We start from the raw sequence: 20,031 nt of genomic DNA, 5'->3' as shown, positions 1-20,031 counted from the left end.
ATTTGGTCAATTTGTTGCATTCTTTTTTTTTTTTTAGTTTGATGAATATGTTGAAGCTTATAATTACAAAATTATTAAAATTAAGCACACAAGGTTGAGTTTAACTACACTACCTAATACAAACTAGGGCTGCACATTAACAGAAAAACACATGCTCCGTATTTGTGTCATGATTATGATACAATTTGCTTTAAAAAAAGAAATCTCGTGCATACAGTGTTATATTCTGTCAGTTTAAAATGTCTAATGAATTAACTTAGCTTAAAAAGCCAAATGAATAATAATATAAACCACCGCTGTATCACATCATTACGTTTGTTTACCGCAGTGAGATGTCAGCGACTGACAAGAGTCGACTCTTCTGCAACATTTCATTGGGACGCGACAAAATAATAATTTTGCTATAGGAATAGGTTTTCTGCTCAACATTTTGCTGTGCAAATAATTTGTTACAGAGTCCAGGTAGAAACAGAACTGTATGGATGCAACTCACAGCACCAGACTTGGTCAAATTGTTGAAATTGGCAATCATTACCTGCCTTCAGGGAGCCTCTTTAGCATTCAGTAGCTGTTATTTTGTCCACGTGGCTCCTCTGCATCTATCAAAAAGGGACATAACAAAGCAAAGCCAAACAGGTCCCTACTGGTATATTCCACAGATTTTTCATATGCAGTAGGTAAATGTATTTCTTCTAACGTATATAGTTTTTACATTCAAAGGAATTATACGTTCAGATTTTAATGAGGACAGTTACGTAGAAATTAGCGCATCTGTGTGGCTTCTCTGTGATGGTACATCAGTAAATTGAAATGCCGTTTCTTAAATTTAAGGTTATTTTGTGTGTGAAAACTTTCTCGTATCCTTATCTGCTGTAGACTTCAAATCAGCATGCAAATATGTATAAAAGCAACTGGCTTAAATAGATTCTCTTACAAGTACAGAACCTGATGGTGAATTACGGTATTAATCTGGTCCTTTGAACGCTGAAAATGCTGAACAGAGAACAGGTTTTGCTTTGACAAGCTGGTTGTGCTTCTTTTTGTCTAAAAGTCTTTTATCCTAAGCAAATATGCGACCCGTGGTCTCGGCTGCTATCAGAGATTGCCGTGTACAGCTACAGTAGAGTCATTTCTTTGAGGCAGGAGAACACCCTGCCTCTCTTTTTTTTTTTTGTCTGTCAGCTCTCAGCATAAAAGAAATCCTACCCTCAACCTTTTGCGCATAGATTTCAGGGTAGATTCACTTAGCTGTCAGAAAACAACAGTTTTTCTTTTTGTTTTCTTTTTTCTTTTTTTTTTGGAGGCAGGGGCTGCTGCAACTTTACTTTTAAAGATGTTTTAAATGAGCTGTCACAGTGTGATTGATGTTCTTCGAGAGGCTGGCCTCCTGCTCCTCTATATTCAACAGCAGCGGGCTTTAATTATGAGCCTCGTTTATTGATGCTGTCAGCTTTAGTGTGATATGCATCGTGCATGTGGTAGGAAGGGAGTTTGCCACCTGGTCGCTGGCTCTGTGCTCTGTCTCCCAGCACACAATGTCTGCGAAAATGCATTGTCATCAATGTGCAGTGATATTACCCTGGGATCAAGGCTTTTGGTGCTCTCATTTATGGAATAAAGTGAATTTGATCATGAGAAATGAGAAATAATACAAAACCTGCCATTCAGATTAATCAATACCTATCCCTTTTCTTTTCTGGTGCAAAACAAACAAACAAAAAAAACTGCAGAAGATGCAGATTTTAACACATTTAATACCACATCCACACTAGTTCTAAAGCATTTTTTTGCAAAAGGACTAGAGAAAAAGATTCACTGCAGGACTGTGTGCAGGCTCTGCTGTAATGTTCGGGGAGGTGGTACGTGTCAGAGTTACATGCCACGAAGATGCTTTTCGGCACTTTCAGCAACAGAAAAAGTGAAAACATGGTCAGAAGATGAAGGGATCACAAGCTCACAAAGTTACACACTGTTTACTCTGAAACAGAACTTCACTATCAACACAAAATATTCAGTATAAACAACTCAAGGCTCCTGTCAGTACAAGTGTTTTAGAAAGAAAACTGTCTGGTTCAGGGAACGAGCGGGAGCCTGTGCTGCCCTACATTGTGATAAAAACCTAAGTGTGTGCATAGGTCAGTGAAAAGGTGAACGATACCACAGTGAGCGCAGAGCTGGCTGTGTCGGAGTGTGTTTTTCTCTGTTTCAACAAATCTAGTACTCCATGTTCCATCAGTCTAAACTCCCAACAGACATTTTCATGAACTTGCTTCTTTGTCCTTTTTGGATCTTTGCGGGGATTGAGTGATACTGAAAGATAAAACAAATGCTAAGGTTTTCAGAATACTGTCTGAATACCGAGGAAGAGCTACAACACATAAGGTGACTGTCCTCCACAGTCATCTGAGAAAGCAATAATATTGAAATTAAGTAGTTGTATCACATTCAAGGTGATTTTTTTTTCATATTTTATAATCATCCTCTATTACCAAAATTATCTAAACCCTGTACCTCACCTTTGCTTTGCTGTTTTTATTGAAAACCTTTTGCTTATGTCCTTGACTATTTTAAGTTATTTGCCACCTTTGTGATCTCTTGTACGATAATTTTCCCAGACTGTTTGAATTCTGGCACCTGCTTTTACTTTTTTTTTGTTTGTTTCATTCATCACTACCGGGTGGTCCTTTTAATTATAGATACGGGTGGGCTCCACTGACTAATACCGTCTTCCGCATCCTGCCTCATTAGGATATGTTAATTCATGTCATAATTAGGTCCCTGCTGTCACGTCTTTCCTTAATTGATGATTGTGAATCATCAACACCAACAGGGATACAAATGAAAACAGATGTTTCTGAATTTTAAACAAATCAGGCAAGTAAACTGCGCAGAATGTTCAAATAGCAAGCATAACACAAATTACTCTTATTTATCTACATGTTAACGTTTTGGAGGAGTTCAAATAGCACATTGAACCTATTATGACCAAGGCTTTTCTTATGCTACTGATGGTGATGTTGTTTATTGCAGAAAAACAACAAAATATATAAAAACTATTTGTTTTAATTCCTCTGTTTGCATCAACATCCTGGATGTTAACACGACTTGCACTGCATAGCAAACTGTTAAGCAATACAGAACCATTGGTCTACTGAAGAAAGTGAAAAAAGAAAATCAGGTAACACTTTATTTGAAGGGTGTGCATAAGACTGACATGACACTGTTATAAACATGACATAACATCTGTCATGAACATAAAGAAGTCTTTATGAATGTTTATGACAGTTGTCATGAAGTGTCATTCGGTAAATAATGACACTTTTAATGCAAAGTTGGCATTTTTAAGAGACTTTCAATGCAACTTTTAGAGCAACTTTGCATAAATAAATGATAAATTATTTCTTTCAGAGAAGCAATGTCTTTTAGTTTTTGTATTGACAGCTAAAATTCTATTTTACTTTTAAAAAGAGACACAATTACCAGTGCATAACTTATGAAATTTAGTAATATTTGCTTTGTGCAATAACTACCCGCTAGCCATTCGAGCCTCTTGGACCATTAATTGAAAATTGCTCTTAATTACCCATACTTGGATTGAGAGTTTCCATCGCTTTAGGCCAGGAGAAATGAGTGACTGCCTTTTTAAAGAGGGCGAAGTAAAATTAATGGGTGAGGGCGTGTTTTCTTTTGTGGATAAAGTGTTCTTATCAGTGCAACAAAAAGGTCACCTTTATTAATCATAATAATTATTTACAGTAATTAGGACAGATATCAAAGGAGCACTGTGCACGGTTCCCAGAGAAAATGGATTCTTCACGCTCAGAATTACTTCAAGGGTATGAATACACTGCGTTTATTTTACATGCAACAGGAAAATTATGAGGTGCAGTCTCAATTATGATTGCCACTTACACAAAGACTCATTTCACCACACCTTTTATGGATTCTTTTATTAGAAAAGTAAGGAGCTGAAGTATCAGAACGATTCAAGCTGATGAGAAGAATACTAACAGCAACATTGATGTGGCAACTAAAAATAAAAAATAAAACTTTCTCTGAAGAACATATCAAGCATCCATACATAGCAATAATGTGGAAATAAAATTATATTATTATTTGCAGACTTATTGACCTTCAACTTTATTTAGAAATTCACTTTTTCTTTTGTTTTTTTTGTTTTTTTTTATGTTAAAACAATTTACATAAGTGCAGTTCAAAGTCTACACTCAATAAAATATTCTGGATTTTGTTATTGAAATAATTTCAGAACATGTTGCTAATATATACTAATATTGCAAATTTTATTGCAATATTAGTATATATTTTATTGAACAACATCCTGAAATAAATGCGGATATATAAGCAGTGACCAAGCAAAGGTTGCCTTGATGTAGAGATCCTACATATGAAAACTGGTTCCTCTTTTCCCACTCTCCCCTATATTTGTTTCACAGAACCGACGTTCCAAAAAAGAAAAGCCTCTTATCTGCATACCCTCACTTATTTGATAATATTATACTGTTCAACCACCATACATTTCAGCCTTTGATTTATACAACCTTCTTTACTCAGGAGATTTAGGGGGGGATTATTTTCTAATGTATTGTCAGTGAGAATAAAGCCCTCTATTGACATGTCTCCAATTATTAACACCCAGAAGGCTGAGCAGCTGAATGTTTTCCAAGGTCAATACTTCTGAATGATAATTCCTTTGCAAAATATGTACTTTGGCCTGTGGAAAGCAAATCACTCTGCATGAGTTGGAAAGCTTTTGCCGCCATTTGGAACTATCAGCACTGTGTGTTTTCCAGGTAACAAGCCTTGACGGCAAACATGACCAGAAATAATAATAATAAAAATCAGCAAACATTTATGCAGTTGAGGGTGTCATTTTAGTGCAGTGTCTATAATAATTTAAATGTCGTTTGACAATTGCTGGTTCTGATTTATAATTTCAGAAGACACATTTCCAACATTTGATTGTCTTTGCAGATTTTGCATTAGAATCTTGGAGTGGGCTGTTAAAGCAGTCAATAAACTGAATAAGACTTGGCAGAAGTACAATACGCATACAAATTGAATAACCGAAGGGCAACATTTATTGCTTTCTACAATTCTGCATTGTCTGTAAAGTGACAAATAACTCTATTACACTTTACAGTGTGACACATTACACGTGCAGCCTGCAGAGCCAATGAGTTTTTGCGATGCCATGTTCCTTTCCTATCTTTAGAGCCGTTCAAATGGTAACAAGGGTAGAATTTTACGTTCCCAATACACGGGGGGTTACATGTCCTTGATTCGGATCTAATTGAAAAAATGGAATGAAAAAAGGCCCTGCGGGCTGTTAATATTTAAACTAATGTTGGTGTAATGGCAGGTCATTCAGCTGCAAAGAAAGTAGAATGAATGACTGGGGAATAGTCGCTTTGCTGTTGTAGGTGTGGGACATGCTGTGCCAATTCAGCCCAAAGAAAAGAGAAAAGGTGACAAAAAATGTATCAAAAGGAATGTTCAGATGATCATTTTAGTGCAGTCTTCATAACAGCGTTGTGAGTGGAATCCTTTGGTCAAATTAGCGTACAACTTTTTTTTCTTTTTTTTTTTTCTCGACATTCACGCTTGAGGTTTAGGACTTTGTAGAACATGACAAGAGCAGTTAAATATCTAAAACATTTCAAGTATTTCAAGTGAACACAGCTTTCATTAAGTGTTTGGATTAGCCCTCTTGGTGTGGCCGGCGGGTCATTTTAAACATGCTGCTCCTCAGACACTCTCACTCACTTGTGCTTCAGCATTTAGTTCGCTTTCACAGAGACACAGTTAGATCCACAGCAATTTAAATGCATGAAACAATTATATGAAGATTTTCTTTTTCTTTTTCTTTTTTTTTTTTCTTTGTTCTGCGTTATGAAGCTTTTATAAGGAATTGGATTTTGTTTGGGAACATATGCTAGTGCCATTTGTTGTTAGTAAAAATGAAAATAACTAAAGAAATTGTTGTTTGCCTGTTAATTTAATTGATTTTATCTTAATTTAAAGTGCATTGTAAGTGCCCTAATTAAATATAGCGGTTAATGACAACATTATTTTACAAAAAAAAAAAAAAGTTATACTTGAAGATGATTTCTTTTACAATTTAATCATGCTGGGAGACATGTTTACTCAATCAGACATGACCAACATTTCAGGTCAGGACTGCTATTATTTACAGAGCGTAGAAATGTCAGCCAGGCAGCCAGGAGAAGAGCTCCTCTGATGGTTTATTAGCAAGCCTGACACGCGAAACATTTGCAGCGTGTTTGTTTACAAGGATGGGTGGGGGAATGTTTGACATTTGTGCTTGGAGAAATGTGTTATGATCTTCCCAACATTTACGCCTTTTTGCTTAGGAACATGGGATCCTATTAGCCAGGCTTCAGTGAGACTCCCCTGTTAATTCTCTCTTCTTTTTTTCTTTTCTTCTTTTCTTTGTTGGCTGATTTAATACTCAGGAGAGCAAGAGCTCACATGGAAGAAAGCAACGTAAGCAGATGTGACAAAGAAAATGGTATAATTTTGTTTAAAGTGTTTAAATAGTGTTGTCACTCTTGAGCATTTTAGCACGTATGCCTGAAGTCGTTGAAGATAAATGATTCCAATTTGCTTTTTAAAAACCGAGTTCATAGTTTGAACAGGGAAATGCTTAATTTTTTAGGATGCAGGTAGTGATGCCAGGCTGTGCAGTTCAACAGAAGGGATAATGCAGGTCTCTGGTGATACTGATTGTGGTAGAAAGCTTTTAAAACACATTGTGTGGAGATGGTGTAACATTAGGCCACGCAAGATGCCCACACTGATCTATTTATTTTTTTTTGTTCCTTTGTTTAAAGCACCCACAACTAGATTAGTATTAGATATAAACAAGAAAAACAACAAGGTGATATGGCCTGATGAATCATATTTTCTGTAGCAGCATGGTGATGGCCAGGTTTATATAAAAAAAAATATATATGGCTGAGATGTAATATGGAGAGAAGTCACGTAGCCAGGGCAAATGTGATGCTTTCCATTATGTACTGCAGGGAAAACTTAGGTCTTGATTTCTTTATGCACATGTCACATTTACAAGAACTCCCTCCACAAAATAAACAGCTGAGGCACATTGATTGAACAAATAGAAGTGTCCATGCATAAATGTACTTGAAGTTTCTTAAAAAATGTACATTGAGACAACTACTAAAACTACTGACTGTGCATGTTAAATGATATAATCATAATCAAAATGTACAATATATTGTCTCAAGCCTTGGTTCTCAGTTCATCTTTGTTGGTTATGCTGAATTGTTGTCATTTCTCGAGAGAGCTAATTTATCTCTTGCCAGATTTGATTATGCCAGTCTCATAGTTGAGGTTAAATATATTTCCAGTATTTTAGCAAGAGTGACACAAATGACTAAGACAGAGGACATTCTCGTACAAGATTTATTTGAAACAAATTGAAGTGAATTTAAGCCAGTTTAAAAGTGCCTGTCAAAAAAAGACAATTCATTTGACGAATGAGGTTAAAATGAATCTAACCAACCTCCAGTAAAACAACTAAAAAAAAAAAAAAATGAGTCAGTCCTAAAAGACTGTCTTGACTCTTATTGCTTCACCAACAAATAGAAAAATGTATCTCTATACATTTTCTTTTCATTTTTACAGTATGTCCATTCAGCCATTAGCTTTCTTGACTGTACAATAAACAGTGCTGCATTTACTTGCTTGATCCCCTCGTCAGAATAGTTGTCCATGATTGTAGTGGCCTCTTCTAGGAGCAAAAATGTGCCCTGCCACACTGCAAAAATGATTAATGGACGGTTTTAGCAACACTTGCAGTGAGTTCAAAATGATTGCTGAGCCTCCAAATTTCAAACACTGAACCAACTCAGTAGTTACTCTTTTATGATTATATATTGAAAAATCAAGTTTATGCATGTTTTCAACAAGCTCAAACCTCTGGCAAACATAATGATTAAAAAAAGCAGATGGACTTCTTTCTTAAGAAACAATGTCATACTGGAGTCCTCAAGTGATTCAAAGAAAATAAAGCCCCAATTCAACATTATTCAGTTCTAAATTCTTGCCTAAAAGTCTCTGTTTTAAAGTAAAATTATTGCATCTGGGAACAATGGTGGGCACTCGGGATGATAATGTATACTGGTGTCCGCATCCAAAACTTATGAATATTTTGTTTCAGTGTGCAATCAGAACCTTTACATTAATCATTCATGGTTCTTGTGGCCCATTATTTCTGCTATTAAATTATTAATGCTCTGCACTGACTTTCACATAATCAAGTACCTATATTTGGCTGCTTTATATTGCTACTGTAGATGCAGGCAGGATCATAAAAGATGCCATTAAGTGAAATAATAGGCCAGGAAAGTAGCTTTAGTGGATTCTACTCATGCACCTATTTTTAAGTTAAACAGGTGATGTAAATATCTGATTAATGAGCTAAATGCCTTTTTCATCTCTACCCCCTCTTCCCAAACCCTTTATCCATCTAGAGTTTTTCTTGGAGCTGTTGGACAACTCTGAAAAATCTCTCAACAGTATGTTTACAAGGACATACGGGAAGCTGTATATGCAGAACTCTGAGGTGTTCCAGGACCTATTCACTGAACTAAAGCGCTATTACACGGGGGGCAACGTCAACTTGGAGGAGATGTTGAATGACTTCTGGTCCAGGCTGCTGGAACGCATGTTCCAGTTGCTTAACTCCCAGTATCACTTCACAGACGACTACCTGGAGTGTGTCGCCAAATACACAGATCAGCTAAAGCCCTTTGGAGACGTGCCCAGGAAGCTGAAGGCTCAGGTCACCAAAGCATTCATTGCTGCACGGACATTTGTCCAAGGGCTAACGGTGGGTCGTGAGGTTGCCAACAGGGTCGCCAAGGTGAGAAAAAAATTTGCATCTCCTAGCTACTGTAAATGTTTTGTGTGTTTTTTATTTTTTTCTGCTTAAAATCTTCTGCTGTTCTCTAATGTATTGTTTTCAATTGACCTGAAGTTTATTCTGCTTAAGTTATTTTAACTCAATGTTTTTTGCACTCTACGGGCTGAGGTCATTTTCTACATGATGGTTTGAACTGACATGTCTAAATAAGGGTTTGTTTATTTATTGTGACTTTAGCTTTTAGCATTCAGTAAGACTAGTGGAGACTGTTGTGTGACACATGACAATTAAGTGCAGAAAGTGATGCTTACTCTCTTAGAGAAGACCAGTGATGCCAACACAAACACTTTAATTCTTTTTTCTTTTTCTTTGAGTAGAATAAATACCAGCTAAGAAAACAGATCATGTTAAGAGAAACCATAAACAGAGGCACAGGTTGATCTATGCTCTAAGCTAAAGTGCATATAGTTAAAATATGATCCCAATAATTGTCAGGAAGATTGTTTCAGCTGCTGTAGATGTTGCTAAGACTAAATACAATGGACACTTGCAAATAAATGAGGGAGGTATTCAAATTCTCTTTTCTCAAGTATCATACATTGAACCATCTTCTCTCTCTGACGCTCTCTACAACACACTTGTCTTCCTCTTCTTTGCTCTTTATGTTACACTCCTTTAAAATCAGCTTTTATCTTATTAAGAGGTAAAAATGAAATGTTTTTGAGCGCTTCAGATCGTCAGGTGTGGGTGGCCTATTTTCTATATGTAGAATTATCTCCACATAATTTGCTGTACAAAACCTCAGAATCACCCACAGAGAGCAAAGCTTTGTAAAAAAAAGAGATTAAAGTGCATATCCAATGAGATTTCTTTCCTCCAAAACACTCATTGTTTTAAAATAAGCACAGAATTCCTGACATTGTATATCTGGTATGTCTATAGCTACTCATACTACATACACCAATGAGGCAAAACATAATGACCACTGACAGATAAAATGGATAACACTGAAAATCTGTTAATCATGGTAGCTGTTATTCGGTGTCATATATTAGGAAGCAAGGAGATATTTTGTTTTCATAATAGATGTTTTAGAAGTAAAAAGACATGTGAAAGTTCACAAAAGACCAAATTGTGATGACTAAATGACTTGGTAGGAGAATCTTCTAAGCTTATTTGGTTTTAAAGCTGTCTCCAATCAGCAGAAGAGATGCAATAAAGTTTTGACTGCCTCTTGGCTCCAAGCCCACTCTGTATTTCAATGCAAAAGGGGGAATAAAATAAAGAGAAGAGAATAACAGACAAAACTACGAACCAGAGTAAAAGTGCAAAGAGGTAAATTAGATGTAAAATTTGAAAAAGACATTAGTTTAAATTTGGTGGAAAAACCTTTGAGCTGAAGATAGACAGATGTTTAATAAGCATGAAAACATTTCTAAAGTTGAGACTTGGTTCTTTGTGGTAGAATTGAATACACAGGATTCCACAGGTGTGTAATAAAGGACAGAGTGAGAAAAACTCTTTGGTTAAATTCTTAATATTACAATCAGCATAATAAAAAGTAAAAAGCCTCACAGGCCTTACAGAGAATTCATGCATTACACTGCATATCTTATACCAAGAAATTTGTGATTTAAGCAACTTTTAAACACATAGGAACCTTAACTTTCATTTCTATATTTTAATGTTGTGTTGTGTTTTGCATGCCCATCCCTATTTATAGTTGTGCTAGTCGCTTGTTATTGTAAAAAATTAAAAAGCCATTAGATTTTTTCTAAACCTCTGCCATAAATGATCTCTCATGTTTGATAATCTTCAACGCTCTTTTGTCCTACTACTGAGCTGCTGTTAACTTCACTGACGGTGAAAAGTTGGAAAAAATGAATTTACACTGGACACCTCCACACTCACCACCTGCTACGACTAAGACCAACTGCAATTCTGAATCAGGTGTATCCTCATCAATTATTAGGTGCTTCCAGGAAGCAGTGTGGTACTGTAGACAATTGTCAGACAGATGGACCTCCAGCAAATTCAGCATGAGAAGTTGACTGACACGAAAGAGTCATCTTTTCCACATAGCCAGTCTTTGTCATGTCATTAAAAATACATTGCATGTCTCCTGGAACACATGAAATTTAGTTTGTGGTTGAAAATACCACCAAAGTACTTGAAACCTCCATTGAAAGGCAATGAGATTTTTTTATGTCCTTCACAGACATATGTGACGTGTCATGAAAAAAGTAGGAACCTGTCACCTGAGCAGAAATTGAGTATAAGGATAAAATATATATAAAGAAAAATAATAAAAATTTGAGGAAATAGTGATTTATTTATTTATTTTTTATTTTTTTGCAAAATATGTTAGTTGAATTCATGAAAAAAAAACACTCTGTACTTTAAGATTATGTTTTGGATGTTTTAAAAAAGAAATATTAACTTTGTGTTTGAATTCAGCTTTTTCATGGAGTAAATCCGAACTGTTTTGGGAGTGGAGGAGACATCTTCTTCATTTTATTATTGATTTCTATGTGTTTGACATCATTAAAAAGCTTAAAATCCACACTTTCAGAATATGTGAGTAACTCAAAACACTTGAGATATTGTTTTCTTCTGGTTTTGTCATGGCCAGTCACAAATGAGAATTCCTAATTTACTGTAATTTCATAATGCAGTGCTTGGCATATGACCTCATCTTGGATCTTAGTGAGTAAATTCAATAATTTTTGTCATCATTTTTTGTGAAAAAGTACATATTACAATTAGACAGTGGTGGAATCAAATAAATGCCAATTTAGATCTTGATCTTTTATTCATTAGGTAAGCAGAAAGAAGTATTTTTGTAAACATGTAGAGTCTAATTATGTCTGGGGTTACAGCTGAAACTGGTTAGACGAGACTAAAACTGATATTTCTGACAACTAAAACTCCTGGCTGGGAAACAAAGGATGAATAAGTTTGCAAGTACCTAATACCCTTTAAATGGGTTGAAGGATTTGCTGTGGGCCAATTTTATTGTCATGCTCTGGAAACCTATTTACAGTGAATATAGTGCTGTTATTATAAAACCATTATTTTAAAAATTAAACCAGGTGGACTTGGCTATGAATACATTCAAATTAAAGGCTGATTTTGATTTTAATATACATTTTTAATCAGTGGAATACACTAAAGCTTTTACAGATCTTCACTACAAGTGTTAATAAGCTCCAAAGTTGTTTTTTTTTTTTTAATCTTTATTTTATTAGTTTTGGGTATAAAAACTATCTAGGTTTATGGGGGGGGAGATGGGACAGCTCAATGTTACTGTAAAAATAAAACAATATTTACAAAACTAAGTGGAGGTAAATCTTAAGCTTTTTTATATATCATTGTTTTCATTACTACCATGGGAAAAGACTAATTGTGCAGCTTATCAAGACAGCAGTGGAGAAATACAGTGCAACCTGCGGTTATCCTTATCGCCTTTATGTGGAGTCATTTTCCTTTACTTAAATTACTTTTTTTAGTGCATGAATCATAATGGACACAGAGTGCTTTTCACATTAAAGATGGTCAGAGTATATACATTTAGGTAATTTCTTTCCCGGAAATTAGGCTATACTAAATGTGACATCAAAAGACGAGGCTATGGTATGCTGAGCGAATGTGAAGAATTTCAATTTCCTTTTGATTTCATCCGAAAGGTAAAAGAGAACAATGTCCTTGACTAAGAGACCGCAAAATGAAGAACAGTCTAAGAAAAGGTATTTTCATCTTTCTGCCATATGTAGAGATGTAATGTGGTGTGTCGAATACCATGCACTACCCGGTTTGTTTGACCCCAACAAGTCATCATTAAGGTTTAATCCCAACAGTCTCAACTCAAACTGAACAAGTCAAAATGACAAAATGTTTATTTCCCCCTCCCCACTTGAAATGGCTGCTTTTAACCATCTGTCATTTCAGTTCTTCACATTACTTTGGAACAGAAGGATGCGCTGACAATGATGAGCCATACATAATTACTGCTAGTAGACAGCTCTCTGTATACTAAAGCCAAAATAGGAGACATATCCTTCCATAAAATGGGATTTCACTCATCTTGCACTGAACAGTTTCCTGAACCTTGATCCTGGATTAAGAGGAGGATCTCTCTGGCTTACAGTTTATGATGACCATTAAGAGTTTTATCCTGGATGTACTTAAAACACAGTCCAGCCACATTAGGACCTGCTCAGAGTAGATTGCAGGGATTTGGACCCTTTGAACGATTTAAAGTTCAGGCATTTAGAGCACTTATCGTTCACTCTCCATGCACATGGGAAGTTGGCCTAGTCTTGTGCGCATGTTTAGTCATGATGATGGAGGCGAGAGGGATATTTTGCACAGAGGGATTTGTTTTCCCTGACGGCTTATGGTGCACGTTGATCTCATTATACACTCATTTTCAAGCACAAACTGTCAGACGATTTCAAATTAAGCTTCAAGGCAATTTCTAATCTTTACACATTTACCTATGAATATTGTGCTTACAGATTCGTTTGTTGGCATGTGAGAAACATCATCATCGGGTTAGTGCGGTTTCCACAATGTTCCTTGATGTTTCATTTGGCTTTTTCTGAAACTACTTCCAGGCTAGAAGAGCAACGTGCATTTAGCACTCAGCTGTGGTGTTGGCTTCACAGATGCATTATGGACTGCCAATATGTTTGCGCTTCAATTTAAACTAAGGGAATCCACTTAATGAAATCCACTTAAACTAAACTTTAAAATTAAATATGCTCATTTGTTTTACTTTGATTTGTTTAAGGAAAAAGCTGAAGCAGATGATGAATCACGGCTGCCTATAGATTATACATATACAATATTTCCAAAGGTATTGGCTCTCCTTGAAAATTTCTTTAGTTGCTTCATGATTTCTGTGCCCACAGGTGTTTGCGCTTCTGCACCTAGATATGCAGACGGTTTCTACAAACTCTGGTGAAAGAATGGGTTGCTCTCAGACACTCAGTGCATCACAGTGTGGCACCATGATAAGATGCCATCTGTGCAATAAGTCCAGTCATGAAATTACCTCGCTGCTAGATATCTGACAGTAAGTCTCTGGTGTTGTATAACCAGCCATGTGCCAGTTCAGCCATGAACTTTTTTTTTTTCTTTAATTCAGCCAGATAGAAAGGATTTGATTCATTTTCATCGTTCACCACACAAATATTTTGGACTATAGGTTCAGAGTTCCAGCTTGAACTTCTTCTTGTTTTTATCATATTTTGTCTGAAATAAATTTGCTGCAACTCAAACATTAACATATACGGGTCATGCTATTGTCTGGCATGCATTTTATTCTCTCCTCTTTTCTTTTCTTACATTATCGGCATTTTGCATGACTGTTTTCCCAAAGCAGCTGGCTTTATTTAATATCACTTGAGGTATTTAACAACAGAGGTCCTCACAAGTCTGAACTGCATTTTTGCTGCCTGTACACAACACTCAGGAAACAACTAACATTTTCTCTGCCTCGAGGGAAGTCGCCGTTTCTCTCTCTCCATGAAATATCCAGAGTTTGGACTAACAATCCAGTGTAAATATTTCATTAGCTCCGAACAGAGCATTGCTAAATGACACTGCTTAAAAATATTATTGTTCTGTTCACGGTTTTCAAAGATTTGTGCTCAACCAATGAGCATGTTTATTGGAACGTCACTGACTCTGCAGGCACTTGACTTGTTTTCCTTTTCTGTAGACATCTGCCCACCCACTGCAGTTCATGGTAATTTTACAGGAGCTGTGAGAATCCCCACAGTTTAGGTTTGGATGGCCTTTTTACCCAAGCTCTTTTCAAAATATTTCTTTTTTTTTTTTTGTTTGTTTGTTTGAAAGTTGCAACAGGTATCTGTTTGAGCAGCACACTGTGCTTGAATCAAAGAAAATTGCTGGGATGCTTTGATACACCCCCAGACCTACTGCAAACCAGAATTGGTCTCCTCAGCACCTGCTTCACAGCAGCAGTGAAAACATCATTGTGTTCTTTTCACCGACTGCAGAGGCAGACAGAGCAGGATCCTCACAGATATCTCCTTCAGCTCTTCCTCAGTGACCAGTACAAGAAGTGAGTCAACACCTGGAAGTGAAGGACTAGTGAAGAAGCCTTCACTAACAATAGGATTTCCAAAGGCCTCTTTGACAACTTACTGATATTTTATCGGGATTCCTTGGAGTCAACAGTAAGAGCACCAGGAACACACACTGCAAGTAGCATGACTTACAGACAGAGAGACAGATCATGATATATTAAAATATTTTTTATATTAATCCCAAAAAATTTATATTTTTATATTAATTTTTTATATTAAAACAAGGGAAATTATGTAATTATAATTACTGCCGATGAAAAACTCAAAAATAAGATCAAATTTAGTTTTTCGAGCGATATCTAGCAAAGGGACACACCAGTATGCAAAACAAAAATAATTAATAGTTTAAACATCATAAAAAGACAAAAAATTACATTAGAAAAACATACAAGAACAGGGAATAAGATTAAGACTTCTTAGAGTTTTAAGAATATTCTTCAGATGAACCATTTTTAAGAAGAATTTTAAACTCATTCATATGACAATGTGATGTCGGAGTTATGACTTTTTGAAATTATTAGTTAGGGTCAGGTTAGATGCAGCGTAAGGAAAAAAAAAAACTTTTCTACCAACTTCTGTCCACATTTTGAAAACACTGAAGAGGGGCTGATCATTAGCAGGGAAAAACAAGCAGTCATGGTCTCTAATTGGGAATTTTAGACTGAAAACCATTAAATCTAATTGTTTTAAGTCTGTTTTCTTTATCAAAATGTCTTCCGTTTGGAAAACATTACAGCTGTTTGTTAAATCATTTAAGGCTGTTAAATGGTTTAACAAGCTTTGAACCATTTAAAGCTTGTTACGTAGCTTTAAATGGTTAAAGCCACATAAAAAGATGCCCACAGGAATTTGAGAAATTTGAGCTTTAATTGTTAAATTGACAACTTAAACTCATTCCTACATAGTTTGGTACTCGCAGTCGACTTTTTTTGTTGTTTTTTTGCCAGATTTTTCAGGGCAGATTAAATGACCTCTTGCATAGTTCATGTTTGTCACCTAGGGCCCACTGATACAGATGCACCAGACGAACTCCCCCCCCCCCTTCTTTCCATGTCTCTCTTTTTGACTGCCTACTTCCCTCTTGATGGCTCACAGCTCACACAGCTTGCAGGGGATAAGGCCTCAGCCACGTTGCTGTGATGGCAGATGGCAACTGGCTCAAAAAGGTTGGCACGTCATCGGGAAATGTGCTGCGCCAAAGATGTCCTTTTTAATTAAAAGATTTTGATCTGTGGTGAACTGCAGGATGTTCGGGAAAAATGAAAGACAGCATGTGGTCTGGAATTGAAGAAAATGATATGAAATGATAATGAAAGGGGAAAAAAAGTGCTCTATGTGCCTCTATGCAGTGCATGGTAGATTCTGTTTCAAAACTGAAAATTCAGAAAGTTACAGATCCAGTCAGCTTGATGCTGAGTGGGAGGACATTTTGAACCAAAGAAAAAGATGAAGAAATTGTCAGAAATTGAGGAAAATATAACATGAAAGTACTCCCCCCCCCACCCCCTTGTGACTTATCCACTTGTGAAAATATGTCAGTTCATCTGACTGAAACTGCCTACTGCACTCTCATGAATTCATTTTTTTGCACCTTGATTTAAAGTGTATGGCACCACATCTTTATTTAACAACCACTTAGAGGAAGCTGTCAGTGCTGCTGTTGTGACATTTGTCCAGAGCTTTCTTGGCAGCCACGAGAGACGTGTTTGCCACTGACATTCAGGCTGGGCTGCAGACCTTTAGAGTCAGATGGACATAGGGTGAGTGCTGCGCTTTAATCCAGGAGACACCACAGCAGATGGATAACAATGCAGTGTATGACGGCGCTGTGACCCACCAGAGAAGACGGGGGGGGGGAGGGGGGGGGGGATTGTGGCTCACAGTGCCTAGTCATAGTACAGCACGTGTTAGGCTTTTAACGTGTTTGCACTTGTCTTGGTGAATTAAATAAACAGTCCCAAGCCATGCTCCAGACCCGCTACATAACAAGGTGCATGTCAGGGTGCATCAGCGGGGCAGTCCCTGGACCTGTGCAGATAGAGACACTTGAGCTGACTGGTGTGGGTCACAGTGGCCTACCAAGTACCACTGTGTTGTTTTATTGAGGAACAGCTGCTCACATGTGGATTAATCTGTCAGTCTCAGGGATTCATTGATTTGACAGGAGCTGATTTTAGTGGGGCCCCTCTGGAATCGTCTTGGCTGCATTTTACTTTTAAGATGCTGAGCTGAGGCACGGCAAAGTTTGCAGAGAAGCGCAGAGAGGAGCCTCCCTCCTCAAAACATACAGAGTGTGTTACTTCAGTTGACACATTGCTTTGAATCCTTTGCCCTGTCTGTGACTCGTGCTGAGTTTGCTCCCTGCAAACCTCCTCTATGCATTATTCCATGAGATCAGTGGTTTTTATTTTATTATGATATTAATGAAATTGATCTACTGTAAGTATATTATTAAATAATTTAATACAACTCTCATTCAGTTCTTAAGTAAAAAAATATGCATTGATGCAGTCTGCGTTCATTTGTAAATGTGTCTGTGTTCACAAAAATACTCATGTATTAAAAAACTGGTGTAGATCTGGGAGTAAAATAAAAAAAAAAAAGTGCTACTTCCACATCTGATTTATGAACACCATGAGTCATCTGACTAGTCCCAGCATATGAACAAACAGGTGTTGATAAAGGTGACATCTAGATTCAGTCACTGAAACCTAACAGTTCCAGTGGCCTACACAATGCAGTTTGTGACATGACTGAAATAAAGACAGTAAATAAAACAAAAAAAAACAAAAAAAAAAACATCTTTCCATTGTTACTGTGACAGGATCACAATCAGATTGTGGCAAAGACACTTGAAGTACAGTTTTTCACACAAATAGTCTCTGCAAATCTTATGTAATATTTTGCTTTCTCAATAGCAAAAACCATTTAACACTCATTTTTGTAACGTGCTGCATTAGGTCTGTGCATGAGAGCCTTCTGACCCATATTAGTTTATGAACCCACAGAGCATCAAACTAAACCCACATTTACAGATGTAAGCGACGTCACACACCTTATGTGATATTCCTTCAGTTCCTTCGAGACAGACCCATTTCTGTTTTAGAAACTCAAAGCAGCTTTGTAAAGTGGTCAGTCTCTTATAACACTTCTCTTTCCTTCTGTAAGGTCTAGCTATCCAAATGTTCCCACCTCGGAGAACAAATTGGAGTGCCAGGATTCCCTGCATTAAATGTGGTTTTAGCATTTGTTATAACTCCATTAAGACGTGCCTTAGGTGATAAAATCAACTTACTAGTCCCTGATCAATCTATCTGAACCAAATGACATCAGCTCATATGCACATTTACACACAAGAGGGCCCACAGTGCAGATGGTTTAAGTCTCTTTACATGCTGGTCATGGTCTTCAGCAGGGTTATTAAATGTTCTGTGAAATGGTCAGCAATTAATCACACACACTTTTCAAAAGTACAACAGCTTTTCTCTTGAGAAATCAGTAACACAATTCTCAAAAATGTCCTACTTTAAAAACTGAACATTATTTTTTTTAATCAGTATATAATCTAGTAAGCTTGCAGACTTGACCACTCTGCCAAACTGAAAGTCTATAATGATTGAAAAGTGCGTACTGTCATGCACAATTTAAGAGTTGGTGTTAGATTTTGACCATGCTCCCATACACTGCTGCACGCTCACAGATGATGTTGTTTTTAACTGATTTTGACCAAAGTAATCAGCTGTTGTCCAAATATTTAAAACATTGAGAATTTTTCCTCTCAAAACACAGTTTGAACAGCTAGTATGATGTCAGCATAATACATGTTACATTTTTTTATTTTATTTTATTTTATTTTATTTTTTTAGGAAAGGGATTTAAATCCTCACCAGACTCCAGTATATTTCTTTGCTTATTCCCCAGCACTTCACCAGGTCTTATTAAATTCACACTTGCCAACAGATAAACAAAGTGATAGCACCTATCACACATTGGCTTTCATTTCAGCAGAGTAAACAATGCCGGGCATCTGTTAGCACCTTCCACAGAAACCCACAGGAGTATTTTCTGCTCTGGCACCCTTCTGATAAAGTCATGGCTATGTTTAGACACCTACAATTACTCAGTTAGGGTCAGGTCGCCTTTGTGATCACAGAAAGCAGTACATTTTCAGGGATCTCAATTTGATAAAACATTTCTCTTTTTCTTCCCAAATTATTGTCTTCTTAACCATGTGTGCTTTCTTTTATAAATGAGCGTGGAATTCAAGTTCAGATTGAATGCTATGTGTCCTCTGATTATCTATAGTAAAAAGAGGCAAGTGAAAACACTGTTGCCGACTAATCACTGTTTCCTATTCACTGTTCTATATATGCATATATTCCACACAGCATACATGTCTTAACCATATTTGCTTCTTTTTTTTTTACTTGTACCAGCAATAATAATATGTCAACCATTGCAAGAACTTATTGAAGTTTTATTCAGTAGTTTGTAAACCAGACATGTTTCTTTTGGAGGCAGATGGTAGTCTTATTTGCACTTTGACAGATTTCTTATATTCCCATTGACACTAATGGCTGTGGAATGGTGTGCAGACGTTGGGGTAGCAATAGAGTCTTACACACTTGTCCAATCAGTGCCATGCAACGCAACCTGTCACAATAATTATGACAGAACTATTGAGACGATTCTTTAACAACAGATTCTCTGTCCCACCATTGTCCCCCCTGATTGGCCTTGGTAGCTTACAAAGTCATTGTCATTTCTCACAACTTCATTACTTGGTGGCACAAAAGCAATTTCCAATCTCTGCGCTCTTCCCACTCTGTTGCTCCTAAAGGGAGTTCGCACCATATGTGCATGACAACACCTTGTCAGAGACAAGGTGAGAACATCCAACAGTGTCTTGGCTTTTATCAAAACACAGAGCATTTTCCTTTCACAAATTATTTGGTTGTCTTTGACATGATCTGTGGTGCAATTCTGTGC

The 20,031-nt window shown here is 36.7% G+C and overlaps 1 protein-coding gene across 4 annotated transcripts in view; it reads left to right on the top strand.

Annotated features, from left to right (window-relative positions):
• Window positions 1-20,031, top strand: part of gpc6a (glypican 6a) — a 189,995-nt gene that overhangs the window by 99,178 nt on the left and 70,786 nt on the right. For all 4 annotated transcript variants that reach the window (XM_088004242.1, XM_088004241.1, XM_088004243.1 and 1 more), the window contains one exon: window positions 8,535-8,926. In XM_088004242.1, coding sequence (XP_087860368.1) covers window positions 8,535-8,926 — 392 coding nt within the window. The remainder of the gene's footprint in view (window positions 1-8,534; window positions 8,927-20,031) is intronic.

This window comes from Poecilia mexicana, unplaced genomic scaffold (genome assembly GCF_051168715.1).
Source record: "Poecilia mexicana isolate PSO_F unplaced genomic scaffold, ASM5116871v1 scaffold_3, whole genome shotgun sequence".
Classification (NCBI taxonomy): domain Eukaryota; kingdom Metazoa; phylum Chordata; class Actinopteri; order Cyprinodontiformes; family Poeciliidae; genus Poecilia; species Poecilia mexicana.
Note: the sequence above shows the minus strand (reverse complement) of the source record. Positions and strands in the feature narration are given on the sequence as shown.